Genomic DNA, 26,231 nt, shown 5'->3' with positions numbered 1-26,231 from the left:
GAATCCAGAACATAGGAAGAGGATGGGAAGGAGGGAAGGGAACACAACCTTGCAAAGTGATGAGAACATTATCAATATCAGCAATGACAAATTTCCTACTCCACTTTAAACCCTTTCCCATCTCCCTCTATACCCTAACCAACCTCCTCCTGCCAAAATGCCCTAAACCCTGCCGAAACACTCCTAAATGCACTTATCCCTTTCCAGTCTCCTGTCCTACACACCTTAAAACTTTCTCAACATTCCTCTGCTCTAAAGCTGGCCTAAACACCCTCTACAATATGCCCTAAACACTTCCCAGCTTCTTCTCACCTCTTCCCAATCTCTTCCCCTTCTACAGACAATAAAATCTAGGAAGCCAATATAAAGGAAAGCTGAGACCATAAATTTAGGCACCTAAGTTAAGGGCTTATTTCAGCCAAACTGAGACCCTAAATATTTGGCTGAAAATCCACCTAATTTCAGAGCCTAAGACTTAGGCTGCAGTTCATTTGCCTAAATTTAAGATACTAAGTTAGATGCTTTATGCTGAAAATCAGTGCTAATCAGTGTCCCGCCCTTTGTTTCCCAGCTCTAAGTCTGCCTTTCTAGCCACTCATGTTTTAGGGAACTAAATTTAGGCACTCAATACTAGTAAATTTTCCAAAGGGCCAATTTAGGAGTCTAATTCCCACAATTAGGCATTTAAACCATTTGAAAATAGACCTTTGTACAAGCATCTTATTTTACAGACCCTAAATTCTCCCCAATCTGTCTCTGGCCTACATAGCCTATAACTCTTCCAATGTCCCAGTGACCCTCTACAGTGCCCAACCTAAATCCTTCCCATCCTCCCTCTATTCTCCAAGTCCCAAAACCTTTCAAACTTGCCTCCATCCTACCTACTCTAAACCAAGGGTAGGCAATTCCAATCCTCGAGTACTGCAAACAGGTCCAATTTTCAGGATATGCATGAGATGAATTTGCATTCACTTTCTCCACTATATACAAATATATCACATATGTATTCATTGTGGATATCCTGAACCGGATCTGTTTACAGCACTTGAGGACTGAAATTGTCTACCCCAGCCCTAAAAACATGTCCAAATTTCCCAACCTCTGTCTTCCCTTCGCACCCTAACTCTTTCACAATCTTCTACCCCACAACACATTCTAAAACATTTCCAAACTCCATCCTACTCACCCTAAACCATTTCTGATCTGCCTCTTTCCTACATATCCTTTTCAGTCTCCTCCTATCCTACAGGCACTCAAGTAAAGGTTATGCAACCTTTTTCCATGGGACCCAATGGAAGAAAAACATCCCTCCCTATTCCTGACTGCTCACTTTTACCATCTCCGCCCCCCCAAGCAGCCATCACTCGCTGTCTCCCTGATGCTCCTACCCCACTCGGCTCAGCCACTTTTAGCTCTCCAGATTCTTGGCTCTCAGAACAAGAATAGCACTGAGGAGAGGTTCTGTGCCCCTCTCAGGAAGTTTCAGCCACACAGCGGTATTCTCACTACAGTGACAGTGACTCTGTCACTTTGAGGCGTGCAGAGCAGGAGTGGGGCATCCTAAATCTTTCTCAACCTCCCTCTGGCCTTAAAACCATTTCAAATATCTCCTGTCCTACACACCTTAATCCTCCTTTTAACTTATATACCCAAAAGCTCTCTCAACCTTCTTCTGCTCTATACACCATAAACTTCTCAGCCTCCCTCATCCTACATGCATGGGGAGAACACATTTCTAAGCTGGTCACATATGTAACTTGTTCGTCTAAACATTGCTTTTCCTCAATCCAGCTGAAGTCTGCATATCGTTCCACACAGCACGAGTACTTCTGGTCACATTTACAGGAGGCATTCCCAGGGCTTTTCTCAGGAGGAAGGTAACCTGTACGTTGCATGTTCAGCTCTACATGGATTATGTTCCATGGAAAAAGGACCTGCATAAAAAGTGCATATTTTCACTTTAAAGCTTGTTGCAAAGTCTGCAGCTAAAATGTACCCATGGTCCAATGTAGATGTTTAAATCTTGCCCCTCGCTTGGGTATTTTCAATAGCCCACATTATGTGGAAATGACATGGACTGTTGATCAATGAGTCCACGCATGAGAGGCATCTGCCAAGTAGGAAAAACAGTGCAGGTATGTCTGAAAATCCCATATATGTACACTATTTGCCTCCTCCACCCTAAAGCCATTGCAGGAACATCTCCTTTTAATGTAACTAAATGGACATGTGCTACGGAAGTCACATATACGGTACTTTTATCCACATTCAAGCCCTACATTCCCCTAAACCCTTCTCCTCTTTCCTGTCATATACACCTTAAATCCTTCCCAGTCAACTGCTGTTCTAAATGTCTTAAAACCTTAACCTCCCTCTGTCATACATGCTCAATAACCTTTGCATCCTTCCTGGCCTACATGTATTTAAACCTTTCCAACTTCCTTCAGTCGTAGATACTCCAAGCCCTGTCCAGCTATCTCCTGTCCTATACACCCTAAACCAGAGATTCCCATACATGTCCTGGAGAAGCCCCAGTCGGGTTTTCCACAAGGAATACGCATGAAAGAAAATCTGCATGCTAGAGGGTCTCCAGGATACGTTTGGGAACCATTACCCTAAATCCTTTTCAATCCCCTTTCTGTTCCACATATCCTAAACCCTGCCATCCTCCCTCTCTTCTAAATATCCTATTGCCTTTTCAACCTCCCTTAAGCACCTTAAACTCTTCCAAATTCTCTTCTCTACATACCCTAAGCCCTTTCCAATCTCCCTAAAATGACAAAGGAATTCATAAAAAAAATCATAGAATAAGCACAGAGGATCCCAAGTTGCAAAGTGGTAAGGGAAGGACTGGAGATGACCAAAACCTATGTCATCGTGTTGGGGATGGAATTGGGCAGGCAGAATGGGCTATATGACAGTGGTAGGGACAGGATTGAGAGGTTGCAGTATTGCAAACAACACACCCTTCAGTCCCTCAAGAGCAAAACAAAGGGAATGAAACAAAAGGGAATAGAAGCCTGCTGATAGCCAGGTTGGGATTGGCAGACTACAACTCACCAAAAAGCAACTGGATTGGTGCCAGCAGCTTGATGGTGGTTGGGTACTTTTTAGTAAGTCCAGAAGGGATGTTTAGGCAACATTTTTGGTAGCTGTTTGGTTTATTGAACATGTTTGCGGTAAGGTGAAGGAGGGGGGACACTGAATGTTAGATTAAGCATGGGATCTTTTATGTCTATCCACCCAGGATGATAGAGAAAAACTGGGTAACCTGCGCAGAGTGGCAGTTACAACCTTATAAAGCTGTGGTAAAGCTGCATCGGGTTTCCAAGAAGGCTAATGCAACCTACATAAAGTGATCATGGTTAAAATCCAAACATCAATGAGTACGGGGAAGCCAAATGTTTTGGACAACAACCTCACCTATTTTGATGGCTGTGTGAATTATTACAAGAACTTGGTGATTAGACATGGAAGGGAGCCTGGGTGTTGGATTTATGTATTGGTCATTTAAGAATCAAAGAGAAAGACGATGAGGCCTGAAATGGACGACCAGAGGGGTGGTGGAGACTAGCAGATTTTGAACATGCTTGGGACAGATGTGGAAGGCAGAGATAGGAAAATGGATAAGAGGTCAGGTAAAAGACACGAGGGATGGAGGAGCTGATGTTTTGAGTTTGGGAATTGAGATACTCATCTACCCAAATGGACAGAAAACTAAAGGAAGAATCTCAACTGGGCAGACTGGAAGAGTCAATTGGTCTCTTCCTGAAATCAATTTCTATGTTAGAATCTCTACGCCATTCTCACCTGCCTCTGACCTCTTTGTCCTAAAATATTCCCTTCCTTCTGCTGTTGTACAAACCCTACAAGATTCCCATCTTTCCTCTGTCTTTTGGGCCCTAAATTCTTCCCAATCTCTACCTATCTTATGCACCTGAACCTTTTCCAAACTTCCTTTATACTTCACACCCTAAATCTTTTCTAACCTACCTGTCCTATGTGAGAGTACCTGCATAAGAAGCAGAGGGGAGAAATGCAGGAGTATCTATGTGTAGGAACCTTCTTTTTCAGGGTTTATTCTATTCTCCCCAATAATTTATCAGTGTTTGTTATAACCAACAAAAGTGGGAGAAATTCACTGGGGGGGGAGGGGGAGTAATATTTTTGGAAATTCTTAATTCCCTCCTGAAGCAATGCCTCCCATTTCAAGAGTATACAAAATTCTGCTTCCACCTGTTCTTTTTGGTTGCAAACTGTGGACTGTAAACAACTACCATTCCCAAACCACTGTATATTCAAAACTTGTGCTGCAACATTAGTCTGCCGTAACGCACTTGGAACTCTTTTGCTGGAAAGCATGAAACAAATAAATTATTTCCTGCTATATGGTTATAATAAAGGCTGATAAATTCCCAGGAAAAATAAAATAAAAACTGAAAATAAAGGTTCCTACTAAGTGACAGATGTAGGTAGGAATGACTGCAGGCTTCCCACATTGCTCACAGTGTGACTACTGGATAAAGGACAGTCAAATTGCATCCAAGAGGGGAGGGGTGTTCAGTGAAGAACAAACTAGATAGCATGTAAAGGGTTCAACATTTCTCCCTTCACCCCATTGCCACAGCTGGCACCAGGTGCTAATGTGCACGCATCATTTTAACCTGTACTTCACACATTAATCAGCTGATGAGCTGGACAAATAAGTAAATATCATACACCTTGGTACGTTCAAAAGAAAAAGTAAAAGACCATCTCTAAACAACAGTGACTGATCCAAAATTACCTGAGCAGAGTGCAGCACAGAGGATTATTTAGACATGTGCTTGGGTGGGCAGGAGCTGAGGGGAGAAGGCAGCACACCATCTACTGTTGCCTTTCTACGAAGGGATACTTAACTCTTCCTGCTTCCTGATGATAAACTTTTTCAGTTTTCTTATTTCTGGGTGATGGCTTTGGCATCTTCTGCTGCAGCAAACTAACTTGGCCTAAACTCTCTCACACTTCCTACACACCCTTAAACCCCTCTGCATCACTGTGTCCGACATGCTCCAAATCCTTTCCAGTCTCCCTCTGTCCTATATATTCTAAGGGGGCAATTTCCAGATGGTTCGCTTTGGGACACATTCTACTAGTATGTTTTACATGTGGACTTTGCACCAGATTTAACATTGACTTTTAAACTTCCACCTCCTGCTTGTGAAGGTAGATTTTGCGAGAAAATAACATTCAATCTATCCTTGTGAACAGGTTAACCAATCAATTGTCCTATCAACATTTTTTCCCCAGGACACAAGTCCACAAAGGTGAACAACCTTGCACAGTTTGGATTGAAAAAAGCCTTTTATGTTTAATTATTTTAATTATAAACCACTTCGATGGTTAACATAATTGGAAAAGCGATATACGAAATAATAGGAAAAAGAAAAATAACATTTTCCAATCCCAACCACAAGATCTCCCTGTGATTATCTTCCCTGAAGGTGACATTAGGGAACACCGTGCAAACATTCAGCCATATGGAGGGAGTCAGATACAGAGTAACATAACAACATAGTACTTGCGGGCAAGTAAAGACCAAAATGGCCAATCCAGTTGACCCAGTTGAGATTCATCCAGTTTGGGTACATACGCACATACACAGTAAATTCCCAAATGTTATCCAGCACAAACTTCCTACTCCTCCAAGTCATTTACCTGACTTCTCAACCTTTTTCCTATCATTGCCCTCCATATATGTCCTGAGTCCCCACAGTGATGGCATTCACCACCACAACTGCTGCAAACTGATGAATGTATACTCTCAAACATCAATATCATCTAAACCCTTTCCCACCAACCTCTGTCCTCCAAAACAATCTAAACCCTCTAATTCTCCTTGTCTTCCTCTATACCCTAAACCCCTTCTACCTCCCTCTCTCCTCCTGCATACCCTAAACTCTTCCCCACCCACCTCTGTCCTACTGCATATCCTAAACCCTGCCCCGACCACCTCTGTCCTACTGCATATCTTAAACCCTGCCCCGACCACCTCCGAGCTACACCATACCCCAAACACTTCCCCTCTTCATCTTGGTCCTCCTGCATACCCTAAACACATTTCCCCACTCACCTCAGTCCTCTTCCATATGCTAAACCCTTCCCCACCCACCTCTGCACTCCTGATAACCTTAAACGCCTGGTCCACCTTTGACCTCCTGCATACCCTAAACACATTCCCCACCAACCTCTGTATTCCTCCATCCTCTAGTCTAAAACATTCTCCACCCACCTCAATCCTCCCACATACCCTAAAACCTTCCCTGCCCAGCTCTGTTCTCCTGCATACTCTACACCACTCCCTGCCCACCTCTGTCCTAATGGATACCATAAACAGTTCTCTGCCCACCGCTGTCCTTCTGCAAATCCTAAACCTTTTCCTGCCCACATCTGTCCTCCATACCTGCCCACATCTGTCCTCCATACCTGCCCACATCTGTCCTTCATACCTTAAACCCTTTCTTGCCCACATCTGTCGTCCTCCATATCCTAAACCCTTCCATTCCCACCCTTTCCTCCTGCGTACCCTAAAAACCTCCCCACCCACCCTCCGTCCTCCTGCTTACCCTAAAACCCATTCTCCACCCACCTCCTTCCTCCTGCATACCCTAAAAACCTCCCCACCCACCTCCGTCCTCCTGCATACCCTAAACCCTTTCTCCACCCACCTCCGTCCTCCTGCATACCCTAAACACTTCCCCACCCACCCGTGTCCTCCTGCATACCCTAAACCCTTTCTCCACCCACCCGTGTCCTCCTGCATACCCTAAACTCTTCCCCACCCACCCGTGTCCTCCTGCATACCCTAAACTCTTCCCCACCCACCCGTGTCCTCCTGCATACCCTAAACTCTTCCACACTGAACTCTATCCTCCTGCATATCCAAACCCTTCCACTCCCACCACTGTCCTCCTGCATACCATAAACCCTTCCCCAGCCACCTCTGCCCGCCTCCATACCCTAAAACCCTTCCCAGCTACCTCTGTCTTCCTGCATACCCTAAGCCCTCTCTCCTCCTGCATACCCTAAAATCTTCCCTGCCCTCCTTTGTCCTCCTGCATGTCCTAAACCTTTCCCCGCCCAATTCTGTTCACCTGCATACCCCTAAGTCCTGTCTACTCCCTCTGTCCTCCAGAATACCCTTAACCCTTTCCTGCCATTCACTGACCTCCTGCATAATCTAAACCCTAACCTGCCTAAGCTCCTTCTTCCTGCGTGCCCTAAACCCTTCCCCACCCACCTTTGTCCTCCCTGCTTACCATACATTCTTCTCCACCCGCCAATGTCCTCCTACAAACCTAAACACTTCCCCACCCATCTCTGTCCTCCTGTATAACCTAAATCCTATCCCGCCCAACTCTGCCATCCTCCATATCCTAAACCCTCTTTACCTCCTTCTGTCTTCATGCATATCCTAAACAATTCTTCACCAGTCGTCTTGCTTACCCTAAAATCTTCCCCATGAAACTGTCCTCCAGCAAACCCTAAACATTTTCCCACCCAACTCTGTCGTCCTGCATATCCTAAGTCCTCTCTACCTCCCTCAGTCCACCTGCATACCCTAAACCCTTCTCCACCCACCTGTCTCTTGCCTACCCTAAACTCTGCCCCAGATACCACTGTCCTCCTGCACATCCTAAACTCTTCCCCATCCAGCTTCGTCCTCCAGCATACCCTAAGTCCTCTCTACCTCCCTCAGTCCACCTGCATACCCTAAACCCTTCTCCACCCACCTCTGTCTCTTGCCTACCCTAAACTCTGCCCCAGCCACCACTGTCCTCCTGCATACCCTAAACCCTTCCCCACACACGTCTATCCTCCTTTATATGTTAAATTCTTCCCTGCCCACCTCTGTTCTCCTGCTTACCCTAATTTTTAAGAACTTCTCTTTCATGGGTGTAGAAATTCCTTTTATACTAAATTGAACCACAATGTCGACGGTGGCCAGCATTTCGCAATGATTGCTGATTCAGGGAGGTATATATATTTTAGGTGGAATATAATCCACAAAATTCAGTGCACTTGATTACTGCTTCAAGGCAATATTTCCTGAAGTTGGAATATAGTTCACAAGATTGATTGATTGATTGATTTTCTCAAGAATTTCTGCACCCATGAAAGAGATAAGTTCTTAAAAGGATTTTTAATATATACCAAAAAAAACTCTTAAAAAATTGTTTGAAACAAATAAAATAAATGGTCGGTATTGGAGGTTTTTTTGACCAGTGATAAGATTATCTTAGGCAAGTCAAAACATTTTACTTCCTGGATTCTGAGGCCTTTTCCTTCTTTTATATAAATGCATTTTTAGCACAAAAGTAGTAGTTAATCAACAAATATTCTTGTTGGGAGTTCTATATAGAATTGTGTGTTTCACATATCTCCCTTCTTTCCTTTATTGGGTTGAATCCTCCATATCCTAAACCTCCCCACCCATGTCCTCCTGCTTATCCTAAACTCTTCCCCATACCCTCAATCCTTCCCCGCCCAATTCTGTCCTCCTGCATACCCTCAACCCTTCTCCACCCACCTCTTTCCTCCTGCATAAACTCTTCCCTGCCCACCGCTGTCCTTTTGATACCATAAACCCTTCCCTGCCTACCACTGTCCTCCTGCATACACTAAACCCTTCCAGCCCACTTGTCCTCCTGAAAATCCTAAACACTTCCCCACCCACCTCTATCCTCCTGCACACCCTAAGCCCTTCCCCACCCTCCTATGTTCTCCTGCATACCCCAAACCCTTATCTAGCCGAAAATCATCTGATCTTTGTTCTTTGCCAGTAGCAGCTGGTGGTTAAAAAAGCAGGTGATGCAACAAGCACTATTCTCCCTCCTTTTGCCTTTCCTGCCAACACTACTTGGTACACCATGCATCTCTCCTGCTCCATTGCCCCTTTCCTCTTTGGACTCCTCCAGCATCCTTCTCTGTCGCCTTTTGCATCTCCGGTCTCAATATATATGTTTGATAGTGCAATCACACTTTCCCCGATTCAGAAGCTGCCACTGTTCTCTGCTGTGTTTGACCAGAGGTCTGTGTTTGACCAGAGGTCTGTGAATGTCTGCCTCATTCTCTCATGTTTCTACACCCTGTGCCTTAATGGGTTCTCTAAGGTGAGAACAATCCCTCCCCTTTGGTACGGCCATCGGCCTCTCCTGGAAGGGAAAACATTAGGCAGAGATATGGAGTCCTGAGGAACTCACTCCAGGGACATTTCTTCCTCCACAACACCCAGGAAACAGAAAGCTATCTGCCCCTTTTACATGCCCGTGCACAATCAGACCTGGGAATCCTGGCTAGATACATGTAACCACTTCATAGCAATCCCTCTACATAATGCTAACTAGTTCAGATGAAGAGTTACTGCAAGCTCAATAATAAGCCTTATTTTTTTGCAACTAAACCAAGTCTGACTAAATTTTGCAATGACAGCTCCAGGCCCAATTATTTAGATGAAAAAGATCCCATCCCTCTTCTACAAAATTAGTAAATCACTTGATATTTTACATTTAATTTTTAGAGTGGTCAATAGGAAATATGTTGTTGATTCCCCATGCTTAAGATCAATGGGGTCTCAAGATTTGCCAGTGCAAGATGCGCTAAGAATAATGTTCCCCCTCCCACCACCCAATTGCAGTGATTCTAATCCCCCCACCTCTCCAAACAGTATGCAAAACCAGTGGAGGGGGAAACAAAACAGGGCTAGTGAGAGCCCAGCAGCAGAAACCCACATTGGTCAGTACCAGTCAAATCCAGTGACACAAAGGAGAGCCCATACGAGGAAATACCAGGGAGGGAGTGCTGGGGATCAAAGGAGACAAGAAAGTGGAGCAGACTGTGAACAAGAGAGAAAATGGCAGAGGGCAAGGTGAGAAAGGGGCCACAAAATAGCCAGCATGCAGCAGACACCAATGATTTCATGCTTCAAACACAGTTTCTAGAGAGGAAACCAAAAATTCCAGAGGGTAAGGAGGAGAACAAAGCAAATCACCGCAAAATCCCAAGAACAAAAAAGAACCCAAGAAGTTAGTTTGCTTTGTGAGAGGATCGGAACCCGCCTGGGGAACTCACCATCCTCTGTTGGAACGTACACATTCAGGTACAAGCAATCTTCACTCTGATCCTGGATGTAGGTGGTGACTATATCCAGATTTGAGGTGAACCAGATCGGCATCATGATCTCGGGCACAGCGCTGTGAATGTTCTGAGGACAAACTGGTGAGAAGTGGGTGGCGTTCCTGATACCAGACCAGGAGGGGGGAGGCTCTGGAGGTAGGAACCGCCTCTCTCCAACAGGGGGGGCTGCATACGGGACCCCCAGATACTGATCCACAGGTCCCAAGAACTCGCTGGGCAGGGGTACTCGTGTGCCGCGGATCTTTCCATAGTGCGTGTTCACAGTCTGAGAATATGTCTGACCATCCAGAGGCACCACCCGCAAGGCAACGCTCCAAAGCCACAGAGCTAGGGGCAGCTTCAAGCCATAGAGCAGTTCCATTAGTTGGAGGAAGTGACGAGATGGAAGATTTCGCTGGTGTTGACGATGCATGGTCCGTAACGAAGTCTACCAGCACCCAAACTGAAAGTGGACTCCAACAGAGAGCTGGGGTGGAGATTCAGGGGTGCAGGACTTCAAATCAGAGTGTCAAGAAAACTCTTCTGCTCTCTGCATATGAGGTGAAGGACTAGGGAGAGGTGCAAGGAGGAAGCAAGACAAATCCTCATACAGAGAAGGAAAGAATCAAGGAGGTCCAACTCCCAGAAAGGAAAAGTAAAAAAGGCTCTGTAATCTTTGTATGATGCAAATACATAAATATATTTTTGAAATGCCAGGTTGTTAGAGGTGATAGCTTTCTGTCGGCTCTCTGTGTCCACTGTAGTATGCTGGATGGACAGATTGCTCTGTGAAGAAGAAAGCAAAGGAAAAGGATTAACAAAAGCAGATTCTCTCACCACAGAGAAGTATCAGTTTCACATGTTAGCTACCGATGGACTCCGAATGCACCATTAGAGGGTCTTTCAAAGGCACAGGAGGGAAACTCCAAGAAGGCACCAAAGTAGGAAAGTAGAGGGAGGGAGCGCCTGTGAAGGGTGAAGAGAGTATCAGGAGTTGGCGGAAGAGGGTCTGTGAGAGAGGACATGCTAGAGGAAGACTAGGGGACACTCCAAGGAGTTGGTAAGTAGCACATTCAAAAGAAATTGGAGAAAATTATTTTTCACTCAATGCATAATTAAGCACTGGAATTCATTGCTGCAGGATGTGGTTAAGGCAGTTAGCATAGGTTTGGACAAGTTCCTGAAGGAGAAGTCAATAAACTGTTCTTAAAACAAGTAGATTTAAGAACTTGCTACTACTTATCACTGCGCGATAACAGTTAACTCTTCTTAGAAGTAGCATTTTCTTCAAAGGAACACAAAAGTAATTTATATAGTGGAACACTCTTCCTGCTTGTCCCAGGATGGGTCTGTATTAACCCCAGAAGTGAATCCTTTGTGAGGGAAAGCTGGTGCTCTAATGCCCAGGCAGTAGTGTGAGTCTCTTACCCATGTGTTAGTTTTTTTCTGAGGAGGTAAGGCTGTTTTGGATCAGATGAGATGGACACAGGACTGGGTGTTCAAAAAATATTTTATTGATTTTGTTCAAAAAGTTAAATAGATGTCAAGTCATCAAAACTGCAGTTACAGCTAGTAGTCCCCTTCTCTCTGTGTAACTGCCCAGCTCTAAGATTCCTTAGCCACTATTCACCACTGTTTCTCTGAGTGAGAGAGAAACCCATTCTGGGGAGTTTCTAGTTTATTGGTTTTTTTATATACCGTCACATCAGTAAAACCTTCACAACGGTTTACAATAAAATAAGACTAAGAAAAATACAATAATTCATTAATAGCAGTTAAAATTAAGTAAATAGGTAATTAAGAACAAATAAATAATTAAGAGACATTACAAATAATAAGATTATAGAATCCTATCAAGGCACAGCTACAATATAAAATACAAATGCTAAAAGGTAAGTGCAGAAATAAAAATTTCTTAAAACTAAAGACAGTAAACAAACTCATTTGTTAGTTAATATCTGCATATGCACATTTGAAAAGCCATGTCTTAAGCTCGGTCTTAAATTTCTTAGTGTCTGCTTGAAGCCTTATCTGCATCGGGAACGTATTCCAGAGCTTGGGGCCAGCTATTGAAATTGCTCGCTCTCGCACCTGACTAAGTCGAGCTGACTTTATTGTAGGAATTGTTGATAAGCCCTCATTTGCTGACCTCAGGTTTCTTTGAGGAATGTGCAGACGTATTGCCGTGTTTAGCCATTCATTTTTTTCATCATAAATAATGTTGTGTAAGATACAGGCAGTTCTATATTGTGTGCGATGTCATTGGTAACCAGTGTAGCGAAATTAAGATTGGTGTAATATGATCGCATTTTTTTTTACTCCCAGTCAATACTCTAGCAGCAGCATTCTGTAATACCTGAAGGGGACGGGTTGTGGACTGGGGTAGGTCCTAGTAACAATGAGTTGCGACAATCGATATTAGAGAATATCAAAGCTTGGAGAACTGTCCTAAAATCATTCGTTTCCAGTAATGGTTTTAACCTCCGCAGCGTTAAAAGTTTAAAATAACCGTCTCTCAATTTAGTAGAAATATATTTTTTCAGACTAAGTTCTGAGTCCAGTATAATTCCAAGACCTCTCACAAAAATGGAAGGTTTTATCTTGATGCTGTTCTCAAAAACCAGTGGTGGAATATTATCATTCCTATATTTTCTTTCTAAAAGTATTATTTCAGTTTTGTCCATGTTTAAAATTAATTTCATGTGTAGAAGTAGTTGTTTTATAGCAGTTAAAAATACTACAATAATCTTAAAAGTTTCGTCAAAAGTATCTTCAATAGGAGGAGAAACTGGATATCATCGGCATATATATAAAAATTTAGGCCTAATCCAGTAAGTAAGTGACAAATTGGTAGTAAGTATATGTTAAAAAGGGGGGCTGATAGTGCCGACCCCTGTGGGACCCCGGTTTCTAGAGGGATTTTATGGGACACTGAGTTTTTTATTTTCATTTGAAAGGAGCGTTTGCTGGGGAAGGAGGAAAACCATTTAAGGACAACATCTGCAATTCCTATTTCTTTCAGCCGATTAAGTAAAATATTGTGGACAACTGTATCAAAAGGCTGCAGATAAGTCTAAAAGTACTAAGAAGTAGCTTTGTCCAGTATCAAAGCCCCTTAACACAGTGTCGGTCATTGCAATTAAAAGAGTTTCAGTATTAAAATAATTTCTAAAACCAAACTGATTTCTACTCTGCGAGGGGATCCCTGTATATCACAGAAAGATCCTACTTGAGGATCTTTCCCCAGCCTGTTTCCTGGTCCCTTTTGGGGTAAACATTCCTCTGAGAGTCTCCAGTATTTCCTTCCTTCTTCTCGCTGTCTATAACCTCACAAAAACAATGATATCCCACTTCAGAACTGAACTCCTATATCTACCTCCATTCTTCCCCTTTTTATATCCTCCCTCCCTCCTCCATTCTTCCCCTTTACACATCCTCCTTCTCCTCCATTCTAGGGGGCATTCCATAAAGTTAGCAAGTAGCACATTTAAGACTAATCGGAGAAAATTATTTTTCACTCAACACACAATAAAGCTCTGGAATTTGTTGCCAGAGGATGTGGTTAGTGCAGTTACTGTAGCTGGGTTCAAAAAAGGTTTGGCTAAGTCCTTGGAGGAGAAGTCTATTAACAGCTATTAATCAAGTTTACTTAACTGCTATTAATCAATTATACTTAGGGAATAGCCACTGCTATTAATTACATCAGTAGCATGGGATCTTCTTGATGTTGGGTAATTGCCAGGTTCTTGTAGCCTGGTTTGGCCTCTGTTGGAAACAGGATGCTGGGCTTGATGGACCCTTGGTCTGACCCAGCATGGCAATTTCTTATGTTCTTATGTTCCAATTTACACATCCTCCCTCCCTCCCTCCTCCATTCTTCCCTTTACAAATCCTCCCTCTCCTCCATTCTTCCCTTTACAAATCCTCCCTCCCCCATTCTTCCCTTTACAAATCCTCCCTCCCTCCTCCATTCTTCCCTTTACAAATCCTCCCTCCCCCATTCTTCCCCTTTACAAATCCTCCCTCCCTCCTCCATTCTTCCCCTTTACAAATCCTCCCTCCCTCCTCCATTCTTCCCTTTACAAATCCTCCCTCCCCCTCCATTCTTCCCTTTACAAATCCTCCCTCCCCCATTCTTCCCCTTTACAAATCCTCCCTCCTCCCTTCTTCCCCTTTACAAATCCTCCCTCCCTTCTCCATTCTTCCCCTTTACAAATCCTCTCTCCCTCCTCCATTCTTCCACGTTACAAAAGGGGAATGGAGGGGGGAGGGGAGGAGGATTTGTAAAGGGGAATGAAGGGGGAGGAGGATTTGTAAAGGGGAATGGAGGGGGAGGAGGATTTGTAAAGGGGAATGGAGGAGGATTTGTAAAGGAAAATGGAGGAGGGAGAAGGATTTGTAAAGGAAAATGGAGGAGGGAGGAGGATTTGTAAAGGGGAAGAATGGAGGAGGTAGGGAGGATTTGTAAAGGGGAAGAATGGAGAAGGGAGGGAGGATTTGTAAAGGGGTAGAATGACTATGCAGGGGGATTTGTAATGGCTGGAGAATGGAGGATGGATTTGTAAGGGGGCAGAATGGATGAAGTTTCAGAAAAGGGGGAGGATTTAGGGAGGAGGTATCCTAAGGCAGTGGAATAGAGGAAAATGAATTAGGGGAGACATTGGAGGAGAGAAGATTTATGAGGAGGAGGGAGACTGGATCATTAGTGTGGTGAAAAAGGAGGGTCCATGGGGAATAATGAAAGTAGTAGGGATTGTGGATGAGAAGGGATGATGGAGTTGATAAAGGAGGAAGAAAGGATTCAGAATGTAAGGTACATGCCAGGGAGGGACTGGAAGAAGTGTTGCTGAAGTGACCCAGAATTGAGAGTCTGTCCTAAAAGAATGGAGGCTGCACGTTGGGAGCTTGGAGGAGCAGGAGGATTTCTCTTCATCCTTATGGGGTAACTGCTGCAATCATTTGCCTGTGGAATTTACACCAATTTTCAAAGCCAACTTACATTAATTACCCTAGGAAAACTACCCCTACCGATTTACACCTGTTAAGTTGTGCAAAATTCTAAAGTACATACAGAAGTGCAAACCCCCCACCTCAGGAACTACTCTGCTTACAGCGGATAAACGCACAGAAGTGAAAACATCACCCTAGAAAATCCTCTGCTCAAAGTGGGTAAATGCACAGACCCCACGCACAGAAGTGCATACCCCACTCTAAAAACTCCTCTGCTCATGGTCAGTAAAAGCACAGACCCAGCATACAGAAGTGAAAACCCCGCCCCATTAATTCCTTTTCTCTTAGTGGGTAAACACACAGGGCCCACGCGTGGAACTGCAAACCTCACCCCAAGAACTTCTCTGCTCACAGCGAGTAAATGCACAGACTCCACACACAAAAAAGTGCAAACTCCATGTGAGGAACTCCTCTGCTCTCAGTGGGTAAACACACAGACCCCAGGCACAGAAGTTAAGATGCACACCAGATAAGCAATTGTCTAAAAGACATTCTCCAGGGGAAATCACTCTGTTTTGGAAATGGCTTTGACTAGTATCTTCCCTATGTCTCATCCCTTATTTGCCTTGTCTGTGTTTCTTGAATATATTATTGAAGCACTTTTGAAACTGAAATGAAATCTGAAAGATCTGTGGACCCTTGCTGCTGTGGTGAGATTAGAAGGGCTCATAGGCCCTCTCCCACAGCTGGTAAAGCGACATAGAGACTGACAAGAAGTTTCATCTATACTAACCTCTTTCCCCTTGGGTTGAGCCCTTTGATTCCGGGGGCCGGCAGGATTAGGCAAGAGTCTCTGTTGCGATGATGTAGGTTTCGATCCAGGGCCAGAGGCTGGCAGCAAATGAGAATGGTCAGTGTCCAGAACAGGTCAGATCCAGAAGTCAGTCTGAGGGGAGACAGCGAGATGAGACAAGTGGAGCTGAAGAGACGAGGCAAAGCTGGGCTGGAGAGATGAGGCAAGGACTGGAAACAGAGAAGCCAGGAATGAAGAAGCAACAATACATACTACACGGGCTGTACACATACTGTATGTATTGTACAGTTGCTGAGGATTATATAGGTCCGAGGGGGTGATGTCATCAGAGAGCACTGATCCTTGTTTCCCACCACTGAGCGCATATTATGTGCGCACAAGCATGCATGCATTTGCCTAAAAGGAAGTAAAACCTTGGCGGCATGGCAGTCGTGGAGAATGGAGCCGGTGTCATTCCCAATGTGCTGAGAATGTTGTGGGAGAGGGGCTCCAGCGGCTTCCTTGCATGTGAAGGCTGGGTGGCATTAGGAGTTGAGGCAGATTGCAACTACCCCCTTGGCAATTGCAGTACTCCCCCTCCTCAAGGTCCTTGGCTTTGGATTCTGAGTAGTACCAGCTTCCTAGGAGGAACTGGTATCGCAGCAGTGATAATGACTTTTGTGGAATCGATGGGACGTTGCAAATCCGAATGGCATGATGAGGTATTCATAATGCCCATCTCTAGTACTGAACATGGTTTTCCATTCATTTCCCTCCCTGATGCTAATGAGGTTGTATGCTCCCCACAGATCAAACTTGGTGAAGACCTTAGCCCTTTGCAGATGGTCAAAAAACTCGTAGATGAGAGGTAGTGGGTACCAGTTATTTTTTGTGATGGCACTGAGCCCCTGTAATCAATACAGGGCCTGAGAGTCTTCTCCTTCATGCCCACAAAGAAAAATCCCACTCCAGTGGGGGAAGAAGATAGCCATATAAAGCCCCTTGCCAGGTTTTCCTTAATGTCCTGACTCGTGGTTTCAGGAGCTGATAATAGGTAAACCCGTCCCCGCGGGGATAAGTTGTTAGGAAGGAAGAATATGCCACAATCGTAAGAGTGATGCAGTGGCAGGGTTTCAGCTGCTGTTTAGAGAACAAATCAGCAAAGTAAGCATACTGTGGGAGAAGTCCAGGTATAGTGGCAGACAGAGTCAAACAGGCCGAAGGACAAACAGGTGTGCGACAGGGAGAACAACAGGTGGGGCCTCAACATGCCAATTCCAAAGATTGCCACTCGATAACTGGCTGGTGTTGTTGCAGCCAGGACAAATCCAGAATAACTGAATTCACTGCTCAAGAAATCACATGAAGGGAGATGATCTCCTTAGGAAGGAGGCCGGTCCAAAGGATGAATGGCACTGTGATCTCCATGAGCGGCCAAGGGAGAGGATCTCCATACTAAGGAGATGGTTACAGGGTATTCCAGGGTGGTGGTAGGGATCTGATGCTGACAAACCAGGGCTTGATCAATGAAGTTCTCTCCATTCCAGAATCCAGGAAGGCCTCTGTATTAAGCTGGCACTGGAGACGGAGATGGGAACCAGTAGTTGACGGGAGAAAAGTGTCTGACCTAGGCACAGGAGTTTCCAGATTTCTCAGGGCACTGTGATGCAATATTTCCATGACAAGCACAATAAAGGCATAAGCCCAATTGCCTTCTCCAAAGCTTCTCCTCTGGGGAGAGCTTAGCTCAACCCAGCTGCATGGGATCTTCTGGAACTTTAGGCTCTGGAGATGACACCTGGCTGATAGGAGCCTGGAAATGGGGAGCCAACAATACCAGGTGCTGGGTGGCCTTATTCTCCTGAGCCCTTTCCTGGAAGCGATGATCAATGCAACCAGCCACTGAGACCAAGGCATCCAATGAATTAGGAATGTCTTGGCCATCCAATTCATCTTTGATTCTGCCTGAAAGACCTTGCCAGAAGATGGCAGTGAGACTGTCCTCCCCCCAATACAGTTTGGATACCAGCATACAGAATTCTGGAGCATATTCTCCAAGAGTCCTTGAGCCCTGTCGAGTCCAGATCAGGTCAGCTGCCAAGAAGGAGGTCCGACCTGGTTCTTCGAACACCAATCAAGATTGCTGGAGGAAATCAGGGAGGCTCTGGAGCAGAGGATCGTCACATTCCCATATGGGAGAGACCCAGGCCAGTGCAGTGCCGCCTAGCAGTGTGAGAATGTAGGTCACACCTTAAACCGATCGGTGGCAAAGAGAGCGGACTGTAGGTCAAAATGAATGCAGCATTAATGAAACCACAAAATTCTTTGGGATCCCCATGATAGCGTGGTGGCAGCAGAAGATGAGGAATCGATCTGTGTGGAGAGGAGGCAGTGGAGAAGCTGGAAGAGGAGCCGGTGCCAGCGTGAAAGAGTCCATATGGTACACAAGTCTTTTAAGCAGGGGAGTCACCTGGCTAAGAACCCCCTGCTGTTCTTGGTTGTGTTGGGCCAGACCTAGTATAGCCTGGAGTGAGGTCAGGTCTGCCAAGTCCATGGCCTCTGCAATCTGTAAGATCTGTGGACCCTTGCTGCTGTGATGAGATTGGCTCAACCTATGGGGTAGGCCTCACAGGCCCTCACCAACAGCTGGTGGAGTGACATAGGAGAGAGACTAACTAGGAACTTCACACCTATACAAACCCCTTTTCCCTTGGGTTCCAGGGGCCAGCAAGACTTAGGCGAGAGTCTCTGTGGCAGTGACACAGGCATCAATCCAGGGCCAAGCTAGGGTCAGAGGCAGGCGGCAAACAAGAATAGTCAGTGTCCAGGCAAGGATCAGAGACAGGCGACAAACAAGAATGGTCAGTGTCCAGGCAAAGGTCAGATCCAGAAGTCAGTCCGAGGGGTGACAGGGCGATGAGGCAAGGCTGGGCAGGAGAGATGAGGCAAGGACCAGAAACACAGGAACAAAGAAACTACATGGGGTGTGTGGAAGACCCATTGCTGAAGAAGAGAAGTGTTGCCAGAGTGAGGCTTATATAGGTCCAAGGAGGTGATGTTATCAAACAGCGCCAATCCTGGTTTCCCACCACGTTCAGAAATCTCTAAGCTGTCGTCCCTTGTATCCTCAGTGTTATACAAATTATCTAAGATCTGGGTCATATATTTCAATAAAATAGGAGCATAATCAACCTTTGATTTATAAATATATGTAGGACCACTATTCATTCAGCTAAATACTAAACAATGTTTGCTGAAATCAAATGGTTCACTTTTCTTTTTTTCAAAGTGAAATTCAAATAAAATAAGCAATGCTGGTCATGTAAATTTACACCTTGTAAGACCCATATTGAACAATGTACAAAAGAAATAATAATGAGCAAAAAAGCATTCATAGGAGGTCATGTGATGCGGTGAGCCAGGCGAGTCGCAGTCGCCTGAGCTCCAGGAGCCCACCCCCTCAATCCAACATCTACCGCATTGAAAATTAGGTCCCACGGGAAGAAAAGGCATATAAATAACGGGTGAAAACTGCAGCAATGATTTCGCGAGGGCAACAGCGACACCGATATCAAGGTTGGCCTCAAAAGCGCCGAAGAAAGATAAGCTAAAGGCAGCCGGAGCTGAAGACAAAATGGCGGACGGAAGCGGCTCTTTGGAAACAATGGCAAGTGAAGACAGGGGAATAGAGAGGCTGACCGCAGCGGTGGTAGCCATATTGGACCATAAATTCGAAGGGCTAAATGAAAACTTTGCAGCCCTAAAAGAAACGCTGGGAGACATAGGGCATAGAATTGAAATCGCTGAAGGTAGAATCTCCGTTGTAGAGGAGGACAATATGGCGCTGACAGCAAAAGTGAGAGTGCTGGAAAAGGCCATAAAAGTGGCTGAAGACAAATTAGAAGACCTGGAAAACAGGTCACGGAGGAATAATTTAAAGTTTTTGGGAATCCCGGAGGCAATTACGGAAGATGACCTAAAGCTTACGCTGGAAGACTGGCTACCTCGCGAGCTGCAATTACCAGATTTGGCGGGTAAGCTAATCATAGAAAGAGCTCACAGACTGGGCCCCAGGAGAGATATAGAGCATCGGCCTAGATTGGTTATTGCCAGATTTTTAAACTGGGGGCAGAGGGCAGCCATCCTGAATGCATACCGAAAGACAAAAACAACGAAATTACAAGAACATAAAATCATAATCTTCCAGGACTATTCCGCTGCAGTAGCAACGAAGAGAAAATTATTTTCTAAAACCTGCCAGGATCTCTACAATCAGAACACTCGCTTCGCGCTGCAGTACCCGACCACTTTAAAGATCTGGAGTGAAGGAAAGATCTTTTCTTTTGACTCACACCAACAGGCAGAGGAATGGCTCACCAAAGGAAGAGGAAACACCTGATGAAGACGGATTACTACAATATAGACCAGAGAAGGGACTTTCAAGCGCACGGCTGAAAACAAGCAGCAGAATTTCAGTCGCCGCAGTCCCCTGAAGTTTTGAAGTTTTCTTTTTTCGATGTCTTTAAGTTGCGACTGGCTGGAGGTTTCTCCAGACAAGACTCAAAAGTTGTAAGTTGCAGTTAAGTGTTTAAAATTGTAGAAATCTTAAAGCATACATGCCCTCGGATGAAGAAAATAAAGATGGGTAGGGCAATTGTGACTGTGGGAATTAGTGATGGTATCAAAGACAGAACTGATGATGTATCACAGTAACTGAAAGATTTTCTTGCTAGGTTGTATGCAAGGGGACGATCAAAGGATATATTTTGTTCAGGGTCAAACACACTTTGAAATACATAGGATCACAGTAAAATTTGTGAAGATGGTAGAACCCAGAAAGGGACATACTAGTCTAACACAGGGGGGAAGCTCCTGAGCGCACACATTACGGATCTCGACCCCAAAGAAAATGGGGATTGTACGACATCAGATGGGAAATAGAATCCAAACTAAAACGCGGATTCAGAGGGGAACTGGGGAATTAGGGTGGGATAGAAGGGGAGGGGGGAAGAGGGGACGGGCAGAGGGATCTACTACTCAGGAAAACCATCAAATAGGGGAAGAGGAAGGGATCATTGACAGTCATTCAGATTGCAGAGCAAACCTGGGGGTCCAGGCTGGGAGACCCCAAGGTTATTTGTGTACACAGCAGCTAATTATTTGGGTAATAACAGAGAACAGAAAATGATGACACTCAGATGTGGGTCTTGGAATGTTGGAGGTATTGGCTCGCCAATAAAGCGGCAGAAAATACTTAGTGCTCTACTACGTAAAAAAAAAGGAGGAGCCAGTCTGCAAGAAATCCATCTTACAGAGGAGGAGAGTAAAAACATAAGAACATAAGAACATAAGAAAATGCCATACTGGGTCAGACCAAGGGTCCATCAAGCCCAGCATCCTGTTTCCAACAGTGGCCAATCCAGGCCACAAGAACCTGGCAAGTACCCAAAAACTAAGTCTATTCCATGTAACCATTGCTAATGGCAGTGGCTATTCTCTAAGTGAACTTAATAGCAGGTAATGGACTTCTCCTCCAAGAACTTATCCAATCCTTTTTTAAACACAGCTATACTAACTGCACGAACCACATTCTCTGGCAACAAATTCCAGAGTTTAATTGTGCGTTGAGTAAAAAAGAACTTTCTCCGATTAGTTTTAAATGTGCCCCCTCCTAACTTCATGGAGTGCCCCCTAGTCTTTCTACTATCCGAAAGAGTAAATAACCGATTCACATCTACCCGTTCTAGACCTCTCATGATTTTAAACACCTCTATCATATCCCCCCCTCAGTCGTCTCTTCTCCAAGCTGAAAAGTCCTAACCTCTTTAGTCTTTCCTCATAGGGGAGTTGTTCCATTCCCTTTATCATTTTGGTAGCCCTTCTCTGTACCTTCTCCATCGCAATTATATCTTTTTTGAGATGCGGCGACCAGAATTGTACACAGTATTCAAGGTGCGGTCTCACCATGGAGCGATACAGAGGCATTATGACATTTTCCGTTTTATTCATCATTCCTTTTCTAATAATTCCCAACATTCTGTTTGCTTTTTTGACTGCCGCAGCACACTGCACCGACGATTTCAATGTGTTATCCACTATGACACCTAGATCTCTTTCTTGGGTTGTAGCACCTAATATGGAACCCAACATTGTGTAATTATAGCATGGGTTATTTTTCCCTATATGCATCACCTTGCACTTATCCACATTAAATTTCATCTGCCATTTGGATGCCCAATTTTCCAGTCTCACAAGGTCTTCCTGCAATTTATCACAATCTGCTTGTGATTTAACTACTCTGAACAATTTTGTGTCATCTGCAAATTTGATTATCTCACTCGTCGTATTTCTTTCCAGATCATTTATAAATATATTGAACAGTAAGGGTCCCAATACAGATCCCTGAGGCACTCCACTGTCCACTCCCTTCCACTGAGAAAATTGCCCATTTAATCCTACTCTCTGTTTCCTGTCTTTTAGCCAGTTTGCAATTCACGAAAGGACATCGCCACCTATTCCATGACTTTTTACTTTTCCTAGAAGCCTCTCATGAGGAACTTTGTCAAACGCCTTCTGAAAATCCAAGTATACTATATCTACCGGTTCACCTTTATCCACATGTTTATTAACTCCTTCAAAAAAGTGAAGCAGATTTGTGAGGCAAGACTTGCCCTGGGTAAAGCCATGCTGACTTTGTTCCATTAAACCATGTCTTTCTATATGTTCTGTGATTTTGATGTTTAGAACACTTTCCACTATTTTTCCTGGCACTGAAGTCAGGCTAACCGGTCTGTAGTTTCCCGGATCGCCCCTGGAGCCCTTTTTAAATATTGGGGTAACATTTGCTATCCTCCAGTCTTCAGGTACAATGGATGATTTTAATGATAAGTTACAAATTTTTACTAATAGGTCTGAAATTTCATTTTTTAGTTCCTTCAGAACTCTGGGGTGTATGCCATCCGTTCCAGGTGATTTACTACTCTTCAGTTTGTCAATCAGGCCTACCACATCTTCTAGGTTCACCGTGATTTGATTCAGTCCATCTGAATCATTACCCATGAAAACCTTCTCCATTACGGGTACCTCCCCAACATCTTCTTCAGTAAACACCGATGCAAAGAAATCATTTAATCTTTCCGCGATGGCCTTATCTTCTCTAAGTGCCCCTTTAACCCCTCGATCATCTAACGGTCCAACTGACTCCCTCACAGGCTTTCTGCTTCGGATATATTTAAAAAAGTTTTTACTGTGAGTTTTTGCCTCTACAGCCAACTTCTTTTCAAATTCTCTCTTAGCCTGTCTTGTCAATGTCTTACATTTAACTTGCCAATGTTTATGCTTTATCCTATTTTCTTCTGTTGGATCCTTCTTCCAATTTTTGAATGAAGATCTTTTGGCTAAAATAGCTTCTTTCACCTCCCCTTTTAACCATGCCGGTAATCGTTTTGCCTTCTTTCCACCTTTCTTAATGTGTGGAATACATCTGGACTGTGCTTCTAGAATGGTATTTTTTAACAATGACCACGCCTCTTGGACATTTTTTACTTTTGTAGCTGCTCCTTTCAGTTTTTTTCTAACAATTTTTCTCATTTTATCAAAGTTTCCCTTTTGAAAGTTTAGCACGAGAGCCTTGGATTTGCACACTGTTCCTTTTCCAGTCATTAAATCAAATTTGATCATATTATGATCACTATTGCCAAGCAGCCCCACCACCGTTACCTCTCTCACCAAGTCCTGTGCTCCACTGAGAATTAGATCTAAAATTGCTCCCTCTTTCGTCGGTTCCTGAACCAATTGCTCCATAAAGCTATCATTTATTCCATCCAGGAACGTTATCTCTCTAGCGTGACCCGATGATACATTTACCCAGTCTATATTGGGGTAATTGAAGTCTCCCATTATTACTGCACTACCAATTTGGTTAGCTTCCCTAATTTCTCTTAGCATTTCACTGTCCATCTCACCATCTTGTTATATGTAACTGCTTTTCTGCACTATTGTTTAAATGGTAAAGTTTATTATAATTGCACCCCTGTTTCTTGTGAACCAGCATGATGGGACCACCGTCTTGAATGTTGGTATATAAAAAAGTTAAAAATAAAAAAAAATAAAAAAACCATCTTGACCAGGTGGACGGTAGTATACCCCTATCACTGTTGAAACGCAGTTGGGTAGGACAATGCCTGTTCGCCCAGCAGTCCACAGAAAGGCAGGAGAAGCACTATTGATTCACAAAAGTATATCATTGGAAGTCTCACACCAAATAGCTGATGATGAAGGTCAATATCTAATAATGGTAGGGAAAATTAAGGGAAAGGAATACACCTTCTGTACGGTATATGGTCCCAATTCCTACTCACATTCCTTTTTCCAAAATTTAGTGGCCAAACTAATTTCGATCTCCAGGGGTTCACTCATTCTCATGGGAGACAAATTGTGTAAGTGATCAATTGATGGACAGAACAGGACCAGGGAATACAAGAAGTGGAAGGAAGAAAAAAGGAATTGATTATTTATGTGAAGAATTGAATATGATAGACATATGGCGCTCATTGCATCCAACCGAATGTGATTATACCCACGTTTCGAGAGCTCACGCCACAATGTCAAGGATAGACTACATATTGGTGGCAGATGATTTATTTCCTAAGATAGGAAAAGCGACTATTGGCCCCATAGAAATCTCTGACCATGCAATAATATGGATAGAAGTAAAAAGCATAGAGGAGAACAATGGCACAAAAATGTGGAAATTTCCGGGCTTTCTAGTAGACAACCAAAAATTTCAGGAATTTTTAAAGAACAAATGGAGAGATTATGAATCTCACAATCTACAGCATAAAGCAGATCCAGTCTTGTATTGGGAAGCAGGCAAAGTGGTGATGAGGGGTGAAATCTTAGCATATCAGATAGCTCGATCTAAAAATATACATACCCAAATAAAACAGCTTGAGTCCCAACTCAAACTAGCTAGGAATCATATGGCAACCCATAACACGGCGCAGTCTCGAGAAGAATATCAAGCAATCTTACATTCCTTAAATGAGTGGTTACATAAGAAAGCGCAACAGGCGATGCTATATGGTGACCATACATTATTCCGCTATGGAAATAAAGCTGGACGGATACTAGCAAATATGACCCGACTAGCAAGGGGGAAATTCTACATAGCTAAACTAAGAGACAGTCAGAGAATCCCAATTCGTAAGAATTCAGATATATGTGCTGCATTCAGGGACTTTTACGTAAAGTTATATACGGATGACCGTAGTGGGGGTATCGAACAAGAAGCAGAGTTTTTTAGGGATCTCCACCTTCCACAAATCAGCCCAGCGCAACTGGAACAACTCAATAAACCGCTTAGCTTGGTGGAAATTGTTGGTGCGATTAAATCTAGTAAACCTGGGAAGGCGCCAGGCCCAGATGGTTTCAGTGCTGAATATTATAAATCCCTACTATTTCAAATTGCCCTGGATTTATTACAATTTTATAAAGAAGCTCAAAAACGTCAGCAATTTCCTACCGAGTTCATTCGAGCATATATCACAGTTTTAGAGAAACCAGGGAAAGATCCGGCGTTTACTTCGTCGTATAGACCAATCTCCCTGTTGAATTACGAAGCAAAAGTATTCGCCAAAATTATGGCGGACAGATTAAGCCTTGTATTTCCAACAATCATCACAAGCAATCAAATAGGATTTGTAAGGGGGAGATCGGTCAGTACGAATATAACCAAATTGCTTGTAGCCTTGGAGGAATGCAAATCTAACGGCACCCCGGCTTCAATAGTCGGCTTTGATTCCAAAAAGGCCTTCGATAGGGTATCATGGCCTTATCTTTTTTCTGTGTTGGGAAAATATGGATTTCAGGGAGACATAGTGCATAATATAGAGATGTTATACAAAACCCCGAAGTCGGCGATTATAGCAAATGGGCATATATCCGAAGACTTTCAATTGCATAGGGGGACGAGACAGGGATGTCCCCTATCCCCATTACTTTATATTTTATCAATAGATCCATTACTCCGTAAGATTGAAGAAGATATATCAATCACCGGTTTTAAACGGAGAACGCAGGAATTTAAGGTCTCTGCTTTTGCAGATGATGTTTTAGTATTCTTGACTGGGCCACAACTCTCCTTACAAAAGATATTGACACATCAGAAGCTATTTGGCATGTTTGCAGGCCTAAAGATAAATGAGGAGAAATCCGAGGCTATGGATATAGGACCAAGAGTCAAGGCAGAATGGAAAGGGACGTTTCCATTGCGCTGGGTAAATCAGTCTATGCGTTACCTTGGCATTCAGATAACCAGGGAAGTGGAACAACT

At 43.9% G+C, this 26,231-nt stretch overlaps 1 protein-coding gene across 2 annotated transcripts in view; it reads right to left on the bottom strand.

The window, feature by feature from the left end:
- Positions 1–26,231, bottom strand: part of NLGN3 (neuroligin 3) — a 305,227-nt gene that overhangs the window by 251,541 nt on the left and 27,455 nt on the right. For both annotated transcript variants that reach the window (XM_029607233.1, XM_029607234.1), the window contains exon 2: positions 10,111–10,941. In XM_029607233.1, coding sequence (XP_029463093.1) covers positions 10,111–10,588 — 478 coding nt within the window. In that variant the 5' untranslated portion in view covers positions 10,589–10,941. The remainder of the gene's footprint in view (positions 1–10,110; positions 10,942–26,231) is intronic.

The sequence above is a fragment of the Rhinatrema bivittatum genome, chromosome 6 (assembly GCF_901001135.1).
Source record: "Rhinatrema bivittatum chromosome 6, aRhiBiv1.1, whole genome shotgun sequence".
Lineage (NCBI taxonomy): Eukaryota > Metazoa > Chordata > Amphibia > Gymnophiona > Rhinatrematidae > Rhinatrema > Rhinatrema bivittatum.
The sequence above is the reverse complement of the archived record's forward strand: the minus strand, read 5'-3'. Positions and strand labels throughout refer to the sequence as shown.